The 20,865-nt window shown below is 43.3% G+C and overlaps 1 protein-coding gene across 7 annotated transcripts in view; it reads right to left on the reverse strand.

Annotated features, from left to right (window-relative positions):
• Window positions 1-821: 821 nt before the first annotated feature.
• ZNF2 (zinc finger protein 2) overlaps window positions 822-20,865 on the reverse strand; it is a 43,732-nt gene continuing 23,688 nt past the window's right edge. For 2 of the 7 annotated variants that reach the window (XM_047743862.1, XM_047743861.1), the window contains 5 exons: window positions 18,738-18,975; window positions 8,675-8,746; window positions 7,369-7,495; window positions 4,527-4,640; window positions 822-4,010 (listed from right to left, as the gene is read on the reverse strand). In XM_047743862.1, the coding sequence (XP_047599818.1) occupies window positions 3,004-4,010; window positions 4,527-4,640; window positions 7,369-7,495; window positions 8,675-8,707 (1,281 nt within the window). In that variant the 5' untranslated portion in view covers window positions 8,708-8,746; window positions 18,738-18,975 and the 3' untranslated portion in view covers window positions 822-3,003. Of the gene's footprint in view, window positions 4,011-4,526; window positions 4,641-7,368; window positions 7,496-8,674; window positions 8,747-15,321; window positions 15,362-15,741; window positions 15,877-18,737; window positions 19,208-20,865 lie in introns of those variants that run through there. The other 5 variants (XM_047743866.1, XM_047743864.1, XM_047743860.1 and 2 more) reach the window with 4 other exon arrangements.

The raw sequence follows: 20,865 nt of genomic DNA on the forward strand, positions 1-20,865 counted from the left end.
ACGTGCTCTAAATACAAAGTAGTTGAAGATTCAGTTTTTAAAAAAAAGGATGTAGGGTATCTCAATACTTTTTGTATTGATTACATACATGTTGAAGTAACATTGCATGAAAATTTTAAATATTTGAATTAAATTCAAATACTGAAATATTAAAATTAATTCCATCAGTTTCATTTTTGATTTTAAAAATAGGGCATACTTCCAATTTGACCAATTTCTGATTCCAAGATTTGTACTCCCAATGATCATTTGGTGAAGCTAACACCTCAAAATTTAAGGCCTCCATGGGGCGTCTGGGTGGCTCAGTGGGTTAAAGCCTCTGCCTTCGGCTCAGGTCATGATCCCAGGGTCCTGGGATTGAGCCCCACATCGGGCTCTCTGCTCAGCAGGGAGCCTGCTTCCTCCTCTCTCTGACTGCCTCTCTGCCTACTTGTAATCTCTGTCAAATAAATAAATAAATAAATAAATAAATAATCTTTAAAAAAAAAATTTAAGGCCTCCAATACTGTATGCCCTCTTGGAAGATATCAGTTAAAAGGGAAAATGGCCCTTCCCTCAGAATTTTTAGTAGGAGGTAGAACAGCACTTCACATTTTAAAAAATGCTCTGCAGATCACCAAATTTAAAAAAGGAACAAAGGGAATGTCCCCATTGTTTCACTTATCTCCATACTCAGAATTCCATTAGTGTTCTGAATTTGTTCTAGTCTCATCTTGCTGACAGTGGCAGAATATCTTGGGGGAAATACTCGATCGTCAGTTTATTTTTAACAAGGGAATAGATTAAAGATTCAGAACTCTCAGATATAGTCCAGTCAAAAGTCTGTCAATAGTCCCTTTTATTTTCTACTTGACATTATTAAATAATACCAGACATTATCCACTCTGATAGATTCTGCACTCTCTGAAGTGTTTTTCTTCAAGTTGCTTCAAGAGTCCACACGTGAAAAGTCTTCCCTGTCACTTGTCTGCTTTAAGAAAGGTGGACAAATAGGGTTGTTAGTAGATTGGGGGGGGGTGTCTGTTTGGCAGTCCATCTTCTTGAATCTGACTTTACCTCTCAAGAGAAATGCATCTTGGTCCACTGGGATTCATGCAGGTAAGCTAAATTCTAGACAGCCTTTCAGAATCAAGTCCTCGTCTGTGCTTCACTTCAAGCAACTAGGAAGGGAATGCAGATGCCTAGGGCCAAAGCTGCCTAGTTCCTGATCTTTAATAAAATAAAAATAAAGGACTCGGCCCAGGGCATAGGAAGAGTTTTGGGAGTCAGAACTTAAAGTTCAATGATGTGGAATCACATCAAGGCAGACCTTAAATATTCAGAGAAGCTTTCATTAAACAGGGAGCTATTTTAGGTCTCAAGTAAGGCAATGATGAGCAGGAAAGTGTCATTTAGAAAGACTGGTCTAAGCATAATGTGCAAAATGTCAGTAATGTGCAAAATGTAATTCGTGACACACACTTTTGATGTTAACCAAATATTGAGGTGCTTGTTTACTTTTCTGGCCTCTGGTGCTGGGTTCTGGTTTATGAGATGTGGACACAAGTGATGGTCCTTAGAAATAACCTAAAATATCTTCCAGCTTTCTCTTTCATGATACCCTTAGAGGCAACATGTTCTAAATGATGAAGATAGAGTGAGACAGACTGACTCATATCAGATTTTATGAGATGTGAATTTTCAGTTTGGGGGTTACTTATTATGGCACTAAAGCTTAACGTACCCCTGTTCAGTAAGGAAGAGGGAAGGGATGCTTGGGTGGCTCAGTCGGTTAAGCCCCTGCCTTCAGCTTGGGTCGTGATCCTGGGGTCCTAGGATCAAGTCTGCATCTGGCTCCTTGCTCAGCAGGGAGCCTGGTTCTCTCTGCCTCTACCTGCTTGTGCATGCATGGTCTCTCTCTCTCTCTCTGACAAATAAATAAAATCTTTTAATAAAAAAAAAAAATAAGGAAGAGGGAAGAATTCAATGACTACCACAGTAATGGGAGCCTGAGAGGATAAAGGCGCAGTCTACACTGAAAATTCAGAGAAAGGATGTACACTCAACAGATGTTTTAAATAGAGAGAACCTGGTAAGTAGGAAAATCACTAATTCAGATAAATATTTATTGAGCACCTATTATGTGCAAGGCACTGTGTGAGATGCAAAGACACCTAAGTCACGCCTCCAAGTGCTTCTAATCTACTTGAGATGATACCTGTACATAAATTATTAAACAAACCATATAGCATAATGGTTAAGAGAACAGACTTTGAAGGTAGACTTGTATTCAAGGATTAGCTTCACCTTTTAGGAGGTGTGTCATTTTGGGCAAATTATTTAATACCTCTAAACTTTAGTCTGCTCATCTGTAAAATGAGGATAGTAATAGTACCTACTTCTACTTCACAGGGTTGGTGAGAGGACCAAAGAGTCTACTCTTTGCCAAACTCTCCATTGAGTGCTTACCCCATAGTAAGCGCTCAGTAAGTGCTAGCCAGCAGCAGTAGTAGCAGTAGCAGTATTAGTAGTAGTAGTAGTAGTAGTAGTAGTAGTAGTAGTAGTAGAAAGGAACCTAGAAGTTGGGACAAAAAAAAAAACAAGACCAGGGCCCAAAAAAGCTCCCAGGGAAAGGGACGCAAGCTATAAAAAGAAGTGTTCTGGAAACGACAGTGCTGCTCCAACTTCGCCTTCCCTCCTGCTCGAGCCTCCGGTTATTAAAGTGCAGTGATACTTGGGGCCTCAGACAAGAGACATGTCTGACGATCACCTCCTAATATTTATCCTGTTGTCTAACAAACTTCTGCAAAGTGTTGACCCTTTAGAGTCACATCCTAACTTCTGGCATCCCACAGTTCTAGAACACGGTAAGTAGAGAATGTTTATTCACACTGTGGGAGCAGAGGTGGAAAAGGAGAGGAGTAGCCAGAGTAGGTAGAATGCTCAAAGGATGGGTTTGTTTACGATGGGGAAGACCTAGCTTGAGTTTCTATGGAGGTCCTTTGACTAAAGCTTTCACCCAACTCAGTCTATTCCTTGTTTGGCGTAACGCCGTTGGTGTTGAATAACGGATGACTTAGAACTGAACACTTTCCCACACACGCTGCATTCAAAGGGTTTCTCTCCTGTATGCACTCGCTGATGTCGCGTGAGCCGGCATCTCTGGCTAAAGGCTTTCCCGCATTCGGTGCACTCATATGGCTTGTCTCCGGTGTGAATCTTCTGATGCTGTGTAAGGGATGAACGGTCGAAGAAAGCTTTCCCGCACTCACTGCACTGATAGTGAGGCTCTCCAGTGTGAGCCTTCTGATGTCTGTTCAGTGATGACACGCCATAGAAGGCTTTCCCACACTCGTTACATTCGTAAGGCTTCCTGCCGGTGTGGATGAGCTGATGTCGAGTGAGAATACTTTTCTGGCTGAAGGCTTTCCCACACTGATTACATTCATAAGGGCTTTCTCCGGTGTGGATTCTCTGGTGTCGAGTAAGGGATGAGCGGTCGAAGAAGGCTTTTCCACACTCACTGCATTTAAAGGGCTTCTCTCCAGTATGAATTCGCTGATGGACAGTTAGGGACGACCGGTCAAAAAAGGCCTTCCCACACGCACTGCATTCATAGGGGCTCTCCCCCGTGTGAGACATCAGATGTCTACTGAGACTGCTCCTGTGACTGAAGGCCTTCCCACACTCGTGACAGTCATAGGGCTTCTCTCCAGTGTGAGTCCTCTGGTGGCGGGTAAGGGATGAGTGGTCAAAAAAGGTCTTCCCACAGTGGCTGCATTCCTGGTCTCTCTCTTTAGTGAGGATTTTCTTGAGAGGGGTAGACCCCGGCTGCAAGCTTTCCTTCTGGGAAAGGGACTTCTTGCAGGTCTGGACGGCAGGCCTCTCCTTCCCTGCTTCCGACTCACCCTCCAGTGCATGAGCGTCGAATTTAGGACACACGGAAACTTCTCCTAGAAGCTTTCCCCTCCCCATTCCTTCTGATTCTTCTCCTTCTGAAGGACCGTGAATCTCGGGCTTAGTCTTCCAGTCTAGATCAGACAGAAAATACAGATGCAGTTTCTCTTCTGGGCTAGGAAATACTACAGTACAACAGCAGAAAGATGAGATGCTACAATAAATCTGAACAGTAGTGTACAGGGACTGCCCCGCTGGCTCCCATAGACAGTTGTTCATGCTGGGAAAAGACTGAGACTTGAAAAGAGAACAGAACTGACAGTGGACAGCTCAGAAGAGAGAGAAGACTTTCCACTGGGAGCGTGGCCAGGATAATTGGGAGAGTAGGCTAAGTGGTGTGGGGGGGCGGTGGGCAATAGGTGTGTATGGGCAACATGACAGATCTGAGAGAATAATAACATTTGGTGGATAAAGAGGAGTAACGCTTTCATGTGTGGAGAAAAAAAACGAAAGCTGGTGGGTGACAGAGAATAAACACTAAAGCAGAAGATGTGAATGTGAGAAAAATGTGGTACCCAAGCCTCCTTCCCACACACCCAAATAACAGCCACAAAACAAAAGTCGGCCCTGTCCTGTTCATACACAGTTACCTAGAGAGACATTCTCCGGACATTCTCTCTCCTCAGATCCGTGAAGATCAACTACCCAAGGCTCATCCCCTCTCTTCAACTGAAAAATGACGTCAGGTTGAGGAACTGGAAGTCCTGCTCAGGGAGAAAGAAACAAGCCAGGTATGTGATGGAAATACGCAACTATTCCGAAGCTTAAACCCAACCTCTCACTCTTTCTGACAGAAAACGGAAAGCCAGAGGGCCCACGCCAGGAACGCAGAGTACAAAGTAAGGCAAAAGGATGTGGGAAGCTCACAATGGAGGTCAAGACTGAGGTTCTACAAAGGAACAAGTAGCACTTGGTCAAAAGTTGATAAAATCCATTTGAACTAATGTGTTTTATTCTCCCCGCTGAAGTGAATGGGATGTCATAGCTTTAGCACTGGTACGATTGTGGGAGAGAGTCCTTGGCTCAGGAAAGATAAGAATGAAAACAGATCATCCTGAGTAAAAAAAACATGTAATTTTGTTGGTTGGTTTACCCTTTAGTATTAAGCTTTTATTTACACAAGTGGGTCATGTTCATCGTAGGAAAATTAGAGGTAAGTAGAAATAAAAAGAAAGATCACCTTTTGTACTTTGTATTCATTTTTTCTTTCTTTCTATTCATTTTGAAACTGAAAGATACCTATAGATACATTCTGTTAAAAACTGGGTTATGAAATAATGCTAATTTGTAAATTTTATTTTTTTCACATAATGAACTTAAAGTATTACTTTACTTCAACTAGCACAGATCTACATCACCACTTTAATGGCTACACGCTGTTAGTTGTATGGGATAATCTAATTTATTTAATCTCCTGCTGACTGCCATTCAGACTGTTTTTACTGTTTCACTATTAACAAACAATGATGTGACGAACATTTTTGTACACTCGGGGCTGCTGATCCTATTATTTGCTTGGAACAAATTTCTACAAGTGAATCTATCCATTTTTGTCACTGAAAGAAATAGAATCCATCCTAGAAGCAGTCTTGAAGTCTAAACTTCCCTTGCATTGGGGGTCCCCAACTTGTGAAAGAGAAACACTTTCTTATTGAACCCAAGGATCACCTATCTGGTTAAATTCTGATCACCTGCCACAAATGGGCCACATCCATCGCCTCCCTTTGGCTTCCTGTTTCTGATCTTAGGAATTCTATTTTCCCCAATATTTCATCCCACCAATGTCTGTGACAAAGACTCAGCAGTCTCCCTTAGTGCTCCCTGAACATTCTATACTGGCTATCCTGTTTTTCCTATTTGGCTTACTTAAATTCTTGACTGGCCTCATAGAAAACCTGCAGTGTGAGTCCTCTGATGGCCACCTGCTGGTTTTACACCTGTTTCTGAAGCTGCACACTCTCTCAGTCTCTTAATTCTGGAAGCTCCTGAGACGTTGGCATTATGTACAGGAGCCCAAGCTTTACTTCTCATGAATATCTCAAACCAACATTCTTTTTCTTTTTCCTTTTCTTCTTCTTTTTTTAAAGTAGGTTCTACACCCAATGTGGAGCTTAAACACATGACCCCGAGATCAAGAGTTGCACACTCTGGGACGCCTGGGTGGCTCAGTGGGTTAAGCCTCTGCCTTCGGCTCAGGTCATGATCTCAGGGTCCTAGGATCAAGCCCCGCATCGGGCTCTCTGCTCAGCAAGGAGCCTGCTTCCCCCACCACCACCTGCCTCTCTACCTACCTGTGATCTTTCTCTGTGTGTCAAATAAATAAATAAAATCTTTAAAAAAAAAAAAAAAAAAGAGTTGCACACTCTACAGACTGAGCCAGCCGGGCGGGAGCCTCCAGAGCAGTCATTCTTTTTTTTTTTTTTTTTTTTTTTTAAGATTTTATTTATTGGGCAGACAGAGATCACAAGTAGGCAGAGAGAGAGGAGGAAGCAGGCTCCCTGCTGAGCAGAGAGCCCGATGTGGAGCTCGATCCCAGGACCCTGGGATCAAGACCTGAGCCAAAGGCAGAGGCCTTAACCCACTGAGCTACCCAGGCACCCCCAGAGCAGTCATTCTTAATTTTCGTTTTGTCAACCAAGTCTCTATAACTGCAAAGTGCCTTCTGTGGGCCTCTCTCTAAGCCTACACTTAAGATAAATATTCAAAATCAAACACACTTCTAGTGACTTACTCTGAGGCACAGGCTTGTATTTCTACACCCTACACCCTGCCCTCTTTTTAAAGGAAAACACTCGGGGCACTTGGGTGGTTCAGTTGGTTAAGCGACTGCCTTCGATTCAGGTCATGATCCCGGGGGGCCTGGGATTGAGCTCTCTGCTCAGTGGGGAGCCTGCTTCTCCGTCTCTACCTGCTATTACCCCTCCTTGTACTCTTTTTCTCATTCTGTCAAATAAATAAATAAAATCTTTAAAAAAAAATTAAGGAAAACACTTCTTCCTCCCCTCCTCTGCTTCTCTCAGGAGAAATTTTCTCTCAACAAGATGGCATCCTTAGTCCTCTGGACGGAGCTGAGTAACTTACCTGACTGATGAGCTGGCGGAGGAACTGGGCATGTGTAACTCAGCTTCTTCTGTTTGCCCCCCCCCACCCCCCTTTGGAGAGTGGGTCCTCTATACTGTAGGGACGGGCTGCTGAACAAGGGAGGCTGGGGTTGTACAATCTGCCCATGGCTCAGGAAGCCAGTCTGTCCAATCTTGGGGTTCAGGATGAAGAAGCCGACTGTCGCTGTACCCCTAAGCCATACCTTCTACTCCTCTATCTTGTCTCTCAGTGCTTCAGAACTCAGGTGGGAGAAGAGGTATCATTTATTGGCCCCTCAATCCCCCATTAACACAGTACCGAGTCTAACTTCTTATGGGAAGCTCTCCTTACCTAATGAGACAATAATCTTATAGTTTTCCAGCATCACCTCCTTGTAGAGGTCCCTCTGATTAGGGACTAGATGTCTCCACTCCTCATCTGTGAAAATCACTGCCACATCCTCGAATGTCACTGATTCCTGGAAACACAATCACATTGCCCCTTACTTATAACCCTTCTCTTTATATGGACCAGGCGAAACAGTCATAAAGATGATAGCCCTGAGGTTGTGGAAGGAGGGTAAGTAAAATTGTTCTAATGAAGCAGGGCTTTGAAGCACTTGGGAGAAAGTGGCATAATTCCCTGAGGCATGAAGTTCTTGGTCATAATTCTTATATTCACAGCCAAGCCCGTAAATTTCAGATAATTTGCAAGAACAGAACAAAGAATGCCTATGTACCCTTCAGCAGCTTCCCCAAATGTTAACATTCTCCACATGTGCTTTATCTTTTTGTCTTTCTCAGTATACACACATTCTCCTTTTTCCTGAACTTCTTGAGAGTAACTTGCGAACATGATGCCTCTTTACTCCTATTTTATGCATATTTTATAAAAACAAGGATATTCTCTAATATAATCACAGTGTAATTATGAAAGTCAAGAAAACACCATTGATATTATACTATAATCTACAACCTTATTTGAATCCCGCCAATTATTTTGGTGGTGTTTTGTTTTTTACAAATCCTTAAAATGATGGTGTTGATTAGATTGTCCTTAGGATCCCTTCATTTCATGCAAATGCTTTGTGATTGTGTAAGACAGCATCTTTACCCCCAATCCTAAAACCCCAGATGAGTCTCCAGTGTGCAAGTTCTAAGCCAGAGCATAGAATTCAAGACTCCAGGTCTGTGGGCAGGTGTGGGGCAAGCCCCATGTCTCTACCTATACTCATCTCTCTTTGGGACTCTTACCACCTCACTGAGGGGCTCTTCAGCAAGTGTCATATTCCCCAGCCTAACCCAACACTTCCTGGAATACTTGGGGTCCACTCTCAAATGGATGCACTGAAGGCAAGTCAGGACAAAAACTGTTCCCTCAAACCGTCCAAGCCAACCTGTACCATCATTTTTAAGGCAAAAGCTCTCAGAGCCAAGTCCACAGGGGCCGTGTCCCTGGTGACACACTACAGGGCACATGTTCAAGGCCAGAAAAGGTCACTGAAGGATACCACAAGTCAAATGGGAAAGACGCATTCCCCCCGGAGCCCTTCATTTACCTGGCTCGGTTTGACTGAAGAAGCTCCCGGATAAAGAGAGAAAAGTGGTTACAATCTGGAGACTAACCGAGTATTCCAGACACACAAAGTTCACCTCACCTGGCATCTGGCAGTCGGAGACACAGCAGCCATTCCCTCCTGTGTGCTCTCCTTGTAGAAAAGGGCAGAGTCCTAATGAGGAAAAGGTACGGGATGAGAAAGACGGTATGAGAAAGACAAGTCTTGGTTTGTAGTTTTCTGACCCATAAAGCGAGAAATCTCCAAATACCAGTGAGTTATATACCCATTCTCTTTCTTAATACCCTACAAACAGGGAAGACAAAGCAAAGCCAGGCTAGGAGCAACCCCACCCTAAACCTCTGGAGCGAAAGGCCACGGATAGTGCTATTCAGGACAGGAGGGGGTGCTGGTTTGACCGTGATCGCAGAGGAAGAGTTCTGTTCCTGGAAATCAAGAACATATGAAGCTTATACTATATTTATAAGTTCACATTCAATATTTCCCTGATGGTTACCAGATAAGAAGTCTAAGAAATTTTATAAATGACTATATGGAAAGACATGTCCAATAAATACCCACAGCCTCATTAAGGGAAAAATACCCCATTTGTAACCCTGTGTTAAAGGAGCCACTGTTGGGCAGCCACATCTTGTTCCACATGACACTGTCTCTCCCTCCTGGAGCCACACTGACGTAGGCCTCAGGTAGTGGACTGAGATGTGATCTAGCTTGGAAAGGGGAACATGAGCTAAGAAATGTCAGCACAACAGGTGAGTGATGAGTTGAAAGGGTGTCAGGAGGGACGTAAGTAGCCATGAGGATCAGGGGAGCCAAAGCTACCCAGAAGCAGATCCCGTGAGTGTGTGAGAGGCATGACCCAGGAAGACTAGACACAGGCTGGGGGAAGAAGAGCCTGGTCACCTTAGTGGTGAAACACTGGAGCGAAGACTTAAGAGTTTTTACTGGCGTGAAGTCCCTCAATGCTTGCAGACCACCCCTGGGCTCCAATTCGCATTTAGACCAGCCTCATTTATTCTGGGATTGCCGTAACCTTCTTAGGCTTGGTGTGAATCCTATCGCTAACCCCCTTTCCTTGAGTTAGCTGAGTAGGTCTCAGTTTCCCACAGTCAAGAGTCTAAGTCAACACAGTTAAGTCAAGCATTTCTGGAAATCATGAGTGGGATGGGAAGTGCGGTCTGAGGAAGGACGAGGCAAAGAGGGGGCGCACCGAGTACTCTCCTGCAGTCAAGGGGTTATGGGTACTGATCCTTGTATTCATTCATCCGTCTATCCAACCAACATTTATTCAGCACCAACTATTTATACCAAACACAAAACTTTAGGACAGGGGCGCCTGGGTGGCTCAGTGGGTTGAGCCTCTGCCTTCGGCTCAGGTCATGATCTCAGGGTCCTGGGATCGAGCCCCGCATCGGGCTCTCTGCTCAGCAGGGAGCCTGCTTCCTCCTCTCTCTGCCTGCCTCTCTGCCTACTTGTGATCTCTCTCTCTCTCTGTCAAATAAATAAATAAAATCTTAAAAAAAAAAAAAAAACTTTAGGACACTGTCCTTGTCCTCTAAAAGCTTATAGCTTAGAATATAGGACAAACAAGTAGCCCCAGTAATGTGTCACTACACATTGGATAGGTATTATAAAGAGATACCCACAACAAACTCTCAGAGCCCAGCAGAGGCTTGCCTCAACCAGACAGGAGGCTCTAAGTTCCTTGGCAGAAATGGGATGTAAGGCTTGATTTGGGGGGAGGAGGTGGAACATTCTAGGCAGGAAAAGTACCAAGTTTTCAAAAATAAGGAGGTGTGTCTTTACATGGAAAAGATGAACAACTGGAACTAGTTTAGAATGGCAGAGGTCTAGGCTGTGAGCAGTGCAGTGGGGAAGTAGACAAGACCAGCCAGCTCAAGGACAGCTTTGTATGGTCCCATGCATGGAAGAAGGACCACAGGCATGGAGATCACTGAAGAATTTCAACATGGAAGAATTATCAGATTTGTGTTTTAGAAAGATCATTGCAAATTGTATGAAGAGCCTTGGAACACACATACTCTGACTCAGCAAATCTTTCCTAGGAGTTTGTCCTAAGGAAGTAAGTGAGAATATCTTTAGTCATAATAATACTAACCTTATGGAGCACTACATGTGGTAACTTTTTAAGCACTTTACATGTATTATCTCATTTAATCCTTACAGTAAAGGAAAAATTTGAAATATCCTAAGTTCCTAAAACAGGAGATATCGGGGCACCTGGGTGGCTCAGTGGGTTAAAGCCTCTGCCTTCGGCTCAGGTCATGATCCCAGGGTTCTGGGATCGAGTCCCGCATCGGGCTCTCTGCTTGGCAGGGAGCCTGCTTCCCCCCCTCTCTCTCTCTGCCTGCCTCTCTGCCTACTTGTGATCTCTGTCAAATAAATAAATAAAATCTTTAAAAAAAATAAAACAGGAGATATGATTAAATCCATAATATCCATACACTGTAATACCATTTAATATCATATTAATAATTACTAGCATTTATTGAGTATTTGCGACTTACCAGGCACTGTGCTAGTATTTGTTACTTACCAGACACTTTAAAAAAATTTTTTTAATTTATTTATGACAGAGAGAGATAGTGAGAGAGAGAATACAAGCACAGGGGAGCAGGAGAGGAAGAAGCAGATTCCCTGTTGAACAGGGAGCCTAATATGGGGCTTGATCCCAGGATGCTGGAATCATGACCTGAGCCAAAGGCAGACTCTTTCTCGGGATAACTTAATTCCATGTTCATAAATTGATAAGGTAGGTACTATTTAATTTAGTTATTTTTAAAGATTTTATTTGATTTATTTGAGGGAGAGAGTGACAGAGAGAGAGCACAAGCTGGGGGAGAGGCAGAGGGAGAGGGAGAAGCGGACTCCGTGCTGAGCAGGGAGTCTGATGTGGGGCTGGATCTCAGGATCCTGGAAGCATGTCTTGAGCTGAAGGCAGGCGCTTAACGACTGAGCCACCCAGGTGCCCCAGATAGGTACTATCTTACAGATTAGGAAAGTTAGGGTTAAAAGAAGCTGAGGGAGAATTTGAACCCAGGTCTGTCCATCAGTTGGTTTTTTTTTTTTTTAATATTTTATTTATTTATTTGACAGAGATCACAAGCAGGCAGGGAGGCAGGCAGAGAGAGAGGAGGAAGCAGGCTCCCTGCGGAGCAGAGAGCCCGATGCGGGGCTCGATCGCAGGACCCTGGGATCATGACCTCAGCTGAAGGCAGAGGCCTCAACCCACTGAGCCACCCAGGCGCCCCTGTCCATCAGTTTTTAACCTCAATGCTATAATACAATTTTTATTTTCATGAAAAAAATAGCCACACAGATAACAGACCAATAGACAAGAATAAAAAAATCCCCAACATATCCAAACATGTAGGGAAACTTGATATACAACTGAGCCAGCATTACAAATCATTGAGGAAAAGATCACTAGTGATAAACTGCAAACAACTTAAATGTTCATGAGAAGGACCAATTGTTATTTTATGTGTGAACTTATGTGTATTGGAATATTATACATTAAGATGAATGATGTAGAGCTTTGTGTTAATAATAAATCACAAAATGTAATTACTGAGCAAAAAATAAAGTTTTAGAATTACTGTGTAACATCTATATAAAAGTTAAAAAACAGGGCACCTGGAAGGCTCAATCGGTTAAGCCCCTGACTCTTGATTTTGGCTCAGGTCATGATCTTAGGGCCATGATCTCAGGGTCATGAGGTTGATCCCTGCATCAGACTACACACTCATTGGGGAGTCTGCATGAGGTTCTCTCTTTTCCTCTGCCTCTCCTTACCAAGCTCACGCTCTTTCTCTCTCTTTCAAATAAATGTATCTTAAAAAAAAAAAAAAAAACAAAAACAAAACCCAAACTTAAAAACAGGTAAATAATATCTACAAAAAAAATCTGTGTGGGACAATAAGTACCAAATTACAAGTTATCTCTGGGAAGGGAGGGATATGGAATTGCGACAGATAACCAGGAGAGGTTTTTTTTTGTTTTTTGTGTTTTTTTTTTTGTTTTTTTTTTTTTGACAGACAGAGATCACAAGTAGGCAGAGAGGCAGGCAGAGAGAGAGGAGGAAGCAGGCTCCCTGCTGAGCAGAGAGCCCGATTCGATTTGGGCTCCATCCTAGGACCCTGGGATCACGACCTGAGCCGAAGGCAGACGCTTAACGACTGAGCCACCCAGGCGCCCCAGGAGAGTTTTTTTTAAACAAATTTACAAATATTAAGTGAAGAATGCACACTTAAAACGACTTAATTGTGTATGTGCATATGTATAAAGGACTGAAAGAATATACACTAAAATGTAAGTGGAATTTGAGTGGTGGCATTATAAGTGGTTTTATTCTATTTCTTGTAATTCTTTATACCCTGATTTTTGTTTTTATGAGTATGTATTTACTTTGGTGTACAGGGAAAAAAAAACAGGAAGGAATGTGGGTATATAGAAAAGTTAAAGCAGACCCAAGATAGCTATTCTCAGAAAATTCCATTTGCGAGGTTGGTCCTTGGCTGGGGTCTGGGAACTTCGATTTGGGGAGAGTTCCCTAAGAAAGAAGGGTGGCCCATTATGCCAAACTATTTGAACGAATGATGTGGTTTATGTTGAACACTTGCTCTGCTGCCAGAGGGTCTGGAATTTTGGTATGTGTTAGGCAGAGAGTGCCTACCTGACCTGCTCTCAATAAAAAAAACTTGGGCTCTGAGCCTCTAATGAGCCTTTGTGAGCTGGAACATCACACATACATTGTTGCATTTTTATTGCGGGAGAGGATGCATTTGGTGTGACTCCTCATGGCAGGGAGAGAGCACAAGAAAGCCTGTATTTGGGTTTCTCCAGACTCTGCCTGTCTCATCCCTGATTGACCTAGCTGTACATCCTTGTCTTAGCCATGAGTGCAAGGATAGGCTGAGCCCCGCGTCCTTCCAGCAAATCCCTGAATGGGGGTGATCTTGGGGACCTCCGACACAGGCATATGTATAGATGCCATTCTGGGTAGCTCTAGCAGAATGGGACTAGAGGAGGGCAAGAATGGAGGTGAGAAGACCAGTGAGGAATCTCATAATTAAATAAGGAAAAATGGTGAAAAGCTGAATGAAAGTAGTGATAGCAGAAATGGACAAAAGTGGAACTACTGTCAAGACATGAAGAACAGGGATGCCTGGGTGACTCAGTGGGTTAAGTATCTGCCTTCAGCTCAGATCATGATCCCAGGGTCCTGAGATCGAGTCCTGCATTGGGTTTTTTGCTCATCGGGGAGCCTGCTTCTTCCTCTGTCTGCAGCTACCCTTGCTTGTGCTCTCTCTCTCTCTGACAAACAAATAATAAAAAAAAAATCTTAAAAAAAAAAAAATGAAGAACAGACAACAGACTGACTGCCAGTGGAGGCTGAGGGTGATGGGAGAAACAAGAATGACCTCCAGGTCACTGATCTGAACAACGGTGTGCACAGAGGTACCTCTCATGGAGATGAGCAACAGAGGAGGAGGAGGTTTGGAGGGAAAGCTAATGGGTACAGTTTGGAGTATTTAGAGTTTGAACTGTTGCCACATCTTTGGATAGGAAAAATCAGGTGATTCTGGCTTCCACTGGCCAGGTTATAAAAACTATTATTGCTGAATGAAACAGTTTGAATTTTGAAAGACCATGAGTTCCATACTCAAAACGAGAAAAAAATATATATATTTTAAAAATCGTTGTAATACAAAGAGGGCAAATACACCTTTAGTGATACAAATAAGTACTTTGGTTTTTTTTTTCCTATTAATTGTATGACTATTCACAAAGTATAGATGTATCCTTAGGATATATACTTGTGTCCATTCACACAAGCATGAGAAAAGAAATCAAGGGAATGTGGGTAAACCAAGTAATCCCAGAATCAGGAACGTCAAACCCCAAACAGACTAATCAGTACTGGGGAGAGGAAGAAGGAGTATGAGCTCATCTAAAGAGGCAAAGTAACCATGCAGACTTAATTCTTCTTCCTTTAGGAAATGAGCCCACTATCTTGTCTTATTAATTATGAGATACTACTAAGGTACAGTTAAGTTTTCAAAAAGACCAGACCAATATATATTTACTAGACAATGGGTTACTAAGCACTGGCCAAGCAAAACTTTAAAAGATTATTACCTTGAGGGAACACCAGTTTGCAAAAATGTTTAAACCTATGCAAAAGGTGGGGTGCCTGGGTGGCTCAGTGGGTTGAGCCTCTGCCTTTGGTTCAGGTCATGATCTCCAGGTCCTGGGATTGAGCCCCCCTCAGGCTCTCTGCTCAGTGGGGAGCCTGTTTCCCCCCTCTCTCTCTGCCTGCCTCTCTGCCTACTTGGGATCTCTCTCTGTCAAATAATAAAATCTTTAAAAAAAACTATGCAAAAGGTAAAAACTTAAAAAAAAATACTGGAAAAACATGTTTAGTGTAACTACAATTTTTTTTTTTTTTGGACCTGAGAGATTGGGATTTGAATCTTGTTAGGAGGAGGCAGAGTGATATATACACAAATGGAAACAGCTAAGACATCATCAGTAGCCTGCAAGCTGTGTTGTTTAAGAAAGTAATCCTTCCCTTGCTTGTCAAGATTCCTCCATTCCCAGAAGGGTTTTAAAACATTACTCTTGGGCCCTCATAAGAAGTCCAAATTAGTATTTTGAGATACAGGAGAGACTGCCAGAAATGAAATTCCAGCTCTGTTTACTACCTGTATGACCTTAGACAAGTTTCTCAACCTCTGTCTCAGTTCACCCGTCTGTAAAATTAGAATAATGAAAGTATCTACCTCAGAGCTATTGTGATACGTAAGTAGAATACATATAAAGCATATAAAATAACGGGCTATGTGTTAGCATTAGCTACGGGTTATAATCTTAGGAGTGTAGAAATAATGAAAACATTAATTACAATGTGTTGTTGCTGTTTTAGAATAGGTTTAAGTGTAAGTGTAGGAATCACTTTGGAATCAAAGTATTTGAATATGTTGTCGAAAGCATTTGAGCTTTTCGAACAAATCAGGGGAACTACATCTGAGATTGTAGTTGAAACTGCTCAATGTTTAAATCCTTAAAGACAATTTTCAGTTTTGCATATTGGATTATGACTTCATAAAACAAGCATTGAACACCTTACAAATGGTGGTGGGCATAAAAGCTCCCCCGCCATTCAGTAACCAGCCAATACTCCCGAGGTGCTCATTATTCGTGGGATCCCTGCCAGGCTGATTTCCCTCCCCTGGCAGTCGCTTCAGTAGCCTCCCAGTGATACTCAGGGCTTCCCAAGTCTACCAAATCCACATGGAGTCACTTATGTTTTCTCTTGTCCTACTGCTGGTTCTCAAAGTATTTCTAGAGAAAAAAAAAACAAAAAACCTCTTCAAGTTCTTATTCTAGATCTTCAAATGAGCCGTTGCCTAGAAAGCTTTTCCTGTTCACATCCTTGCCCTGTAGCTACTCCAAACTTCTACGGCTGACATTCGAATTTTGGAAGAATGCTCACTCACAAGAGTTCCAAAGTCTGTGTGGTAAAAAAGCATTCCACAGGCATGTACTTATTAATGATGAAGGCTTGGACAAATTACTTAAACTAAAGGTTGACCTCCAGTTGTTTACCACCTACCTCACAGAGTAGTTATAAACAGTAAATTAGACAGTTAATGTAAAGCATTTATCTTAGTCCATTCAATAAATGAAAACTGCTTTCCTTTCAACGGCCCAATACCAATCCATTCATCCTACAAGTCAACAAATACATCCAAGGACCTGCTATGTGCGTGGTGGCATGAGGTGTGAGGACGAAACAAAAATGTTTCTGTCTCTGGGTCTTTCCCTGAGTGTCCTCTGTGTCCTACCTCCTTTTCCACTACTGTTGCTTTTCAGAATCTGTTCCCTGCGTTACCAGATCTTGCTTTCTCCACCATCTCCCAGCTCACCAGTAACTTCTTCCCCATATCTTCAAACAGATACAACCCTCATCTCTCTGAAACCTTCTTCACTGAATCCCATGGCCTCTCTTTAGCAAGAGTTCTCATTTAGGTTTTCCTTTCATGATCAAAGTTCTTGGTAACACATACTTATCAATTCCATCTCCTCTTTTTGAATCTTTTTCTGTTCTAGTCACCCCTCACCACCTGAAACTGTACACTTGAAAATTACCAATGCACCTCTAATTACGATAGTCTTTTTCTCATCTTTATTTCTCTGCAGCTTTTGATTATTCTGACAAGTTCCTGCTTCTTTTCCCCAGTCTTGCCCTGGAAACTTAGCTGCTGCCCAACAACACTTAGTCTTTGTACAATGTTCCTGCTATCCCTCAGAAAGTCCATCCACCTGGCCCTCCATTTTCCACCTCTACAGAGATGGTTTCCAGTCTAGACCCAATGCCTCTTCCAAACTCAGCTGGCATTTCCAACTGACTGCAAATTTTGATTCAGGCATTCTGCCAGCACCTTAAGACATCTTCCCCTATGCAACTCCCCAATTAATCCCTCTCTCTAGCTTGACATTTCTGTCAGATGTTCTATTATTTTCCCAGATGCCCCCAATTCAAACTTTTACATTGCTCTCTTTCCTCCCAAATCTAGTCACCAGGTCCTTCTTCTTCTTCTTCTTTTTCTTAAAAAATATTTTATTTATTTATTTGACAGACAGAGATCACAAGTAAGCAGAGAAGCAGGCAGAGAGAGGGGGGTGGAAGCAGGCTCCCCGACAGGCAGAGAGCCCGACACAGGGCTCGATCCCAGGACCCTGGATCATGGCCCAACCCGAAGGCAGAGGTTTTAACCCACTGAGCCACCCAGGCGCCCCTCACCAGGTCCTTCTGACTCTTCTTCTGCATTGTCATTTTTATCCTTTCCTACCACTGACACCATTATTTCAGGTCTGTAACAACCCACATCGGGATTACCTTGCATTCCCAACTGGCTCCCTGCCACTAGTCCCTTTCTTTCTTTAGTCCTGATGTGACCTCTAGAATTACTGTCCCCAAATAGTTTTCTTCTGACAGTCTTCAGATCAGAACTATACTATCCACTTGCCCTGTGTTTTGTCCTGATCCTCTGTGTTTTTGTGCCAGTGTACTTTTCTCCACCCTTGTCTCCCACTACTCCTCGACACTTCACTCCAGTTAAAATCAGCTCCCTCTCAAATCTGCCTAATGCTTTGCTACTTCTTCCCTGTTCGCCCCCACCACCCCAAATCCTACCTCCTCCATGATAGGCCCTGCCTCATCAAGGCCCCTAGCAACTAAAGAATGATATTAAAGCATTCGTTTTACCATTCATTCCTCTGAACTAAGAAAAGATTGTGCATGATGTTGACAGCTGAAACAGACACATTAGGCATTAAGGTAGCTTTAATTACTGGTTTAATGGATAACCATATATGTCAAGCCAAGTGCTTTAAGGACTGCATCTCAGACTTAATTTGCAAATATCCTTTTTTAAATCACAGATATCTCAGAGATGTAGTTACTTCTAGAATCAAACTTGTCAATAAGCTAAATAATAACCATCGGTTTCAACAATGGATTCCAACCAGCTTAAAAGTTAAACTTCCTTGGTTAATTTTTTTTAAATGTTCAATTATGTAGTCTAAAACATGATGTATCTATCCTTAAATGAGGGCCTCGTACGGAGGGAGCTAACCGAGACAATCTGAGATGTTTTCTGAGAAAGACAGAGGGGCGGAGCCGGCGTCCCACAGATTTAGTGTTGATTCCACCCATATTTATTAAACACCCATTATGGGAAGGAGGACGAGAGGAGCGGAAGAAGGCTCCAAACTTCCAACCTGAAAGTTGGGATCTGGCATATAGTGGGTGTATGATGAAAGATCACTCCTGACAGTGCCCACACTCCACGGAATACACACACACACAGGAAGCGAGGGGCAACTTTCCGTCTGCACCTCTCCGAGCTGGGATACACACACACACACACACACACACACACTCTCTCTCTCTCTCTCTCTCTCTCTCTCTCTCTCTCTCTCTCTGCAGGCTGGCTCCGCCCGCGTCACCCCGTTGAACTCCCACAGCACCTCCCCCAAGTTCTCAGTGTCCCCTTCTCTCGGCCGCTGCGCTCACTCCACATCTCGAAGTCAAACACCCGCAGCCTGAGCTCACCTCCTGCACAGAGTGCTGGGTACCCAGGAAGACGGCGCCTCTTCAGGTCTGAAAAGCAATGCGCCTGCGTAAAGACTCTGACGTCTGCGCTCACAGTGTTCGGCCTCCTCACAGACTCCATTTCCCAGAAGTCTCAGCGGTCGGCGCGCTCCAATATGACGTATAAACTTTTGCGCAAGCGCACGTTTCTGGGAACGGGGTTGAAGGCTCTATGGCGGTTTGAATAGCGTTCCAGTTGCTTTTGCCAGGTGAGAGAAGATGTATGGGAGAATTATAAGACCCTGGAAGTACTGCCTACGTGTGTTGTCACGTCCCTCCAGTCCTCTGATCGAAGGGCCATCCGAAGGAAATGTGATCTTTGGGGCCGGTGCCTACCCTTGTTTTTCACTGACGGAAGACAGAGAACGAGTCTCCTGGCGCTTGGAAGAGGATTTTCCTGCTTCAGCTTGTCCGCTTTCAGGCATTTTGTTCTGAAATTTGGGGAGAAAGGCAGAATTTGTTTCTAGGACAAGGCTGGGCCTGAGGCAGGGTATGTGCACATTTTTGCGGCGGAAGAGGAAAGCCCACGATACACGTCTGTTTAACTGGGCAGTTGGTAGACTGCCGACAGTGTGAGCTCACACCAGCTTGCCTTCTTTGGTACTGCTAGAAGGGCCCTAGTTGGAGACATGTAGGGATTCTCATCGGTGGCTCCATGTCAGAATAATCTGAAGAGCTTTGGACACATTGGTACGTGGGGTCCACTCTGGGGAGAGAGAGTTTACAAAGATCTTCAGGTGATTCTGATGTGCTGCTAAAGCTAAGAACCACTGAGCTAGAGCTTCAGAGAACACTTAGGGATTGCAAGAATATGATAAAACTACTTCGGAAACAAGTCTACACTTTCACTCAAAAAATCTATAATGCCTACCATACACAAGGCATTGTTACAAATGTAAATAAGACATAGTTACTGCCTCAGACGAACTCATGGTCTAAAGGAAAAGCCAGAATGTAAGAGTTAAAACACAATGCAGTATATTCTATATGTCACATTGGAGACACTAGGGGAGTACAAGCAGGAAGCAATTAACTGTGGCTGAAAATGTTTAAAAAGGCCTGTAACAGTTACAGTCTTATAACTGATCCACTTGGGAAAAAAAAAACAAAACAAAAAAAACACTTGTTTTGGGGCACCTGGGTGGCTCAGTGGGTTAAAGCCTCTGCCTTTGGCTCAGGTCATGATCTCAGGGTCCTGGGATCGAGCCCTACATGGGGCCCTGCTCAGCAGGGAGCCTGCTTCCTCCTCTCTGCCTGTCTCTCTGCCTACTTGTGATCTCTGTCAAATAAATAAAATCTTAAAAAAAAAAACACTTGCTTTATTAAGAAGAAAGAAAGTGTGTCTCGGTGGCTCAGTTGGTTAAGCTTCAGACTTTTGCTTTGGGCTCAGGTCATGATCTCAGGGATCTCAGGATCCCAAGTTGGGCTCCATGCTCAGTGTGGACTCTGCTTGGGATTCTCTCTCTTTACCTCTGCCACCCCCAAATAAATAAAATCTTTTAAACACACACACACACACACACACACACAGTGCAATCTATGTAGAGAGAATAGCATCTTGTAAAGTTAACAGACTAGGGGATAAAAGTGCGAAAAATTAGTAGCAAGATGAGTGGCCAGTGGGTATTTAGGGTCTGACAACTGTAACTTGAGGCCAGATTGGGGATGGTTTTGTACTGTAGTAAGGGTTTGGATCTTCCAGGATTAGGACTTGATTGAAGTCATGATGTCTAAGACGGACATCCTTTCTTGCTGTTCCCTTGCTGCTGTTTTTAATTTATCTAGCCTTAGATACTGAGAGTGGAAATTGCATATAATCAGAAGCTGGGTGATGGGTGGGAGAGAAATATTCAGGCACAATTTCACACTATACCTGAAAAACACTGTTGCTTTTAATACCCAGATCTGATTCCAGATTGGAATGGCTTTCTACTTCTATGTTTTTGTTTTCATAATACCTTCTTTCAGAATGGCCACCATTGGGGCATCTTTAGTCCGCTCTCAATGACTGCATACTCCTGAGTCCTAATTGTGAACAGGTTTCTGTTTTTACTATGGGGGTCCCAACCCAGGAAAGTTGGAGGTTGTG

Source organism: Lutra lutra, chromosome 9, assembly GCF_902655055.1.
Source record: "Lutra lutra chromosome 9, mLutLut1.2, whole genome shotgun sequence".
In the NCBI taxonomy this organism is placed as follows: domain Eukaryota; kingdom Metazoa; phylum Chordata; class Mammalia; order Carnivora; family Mustelidae; genus Lutra; species Lutra lutra.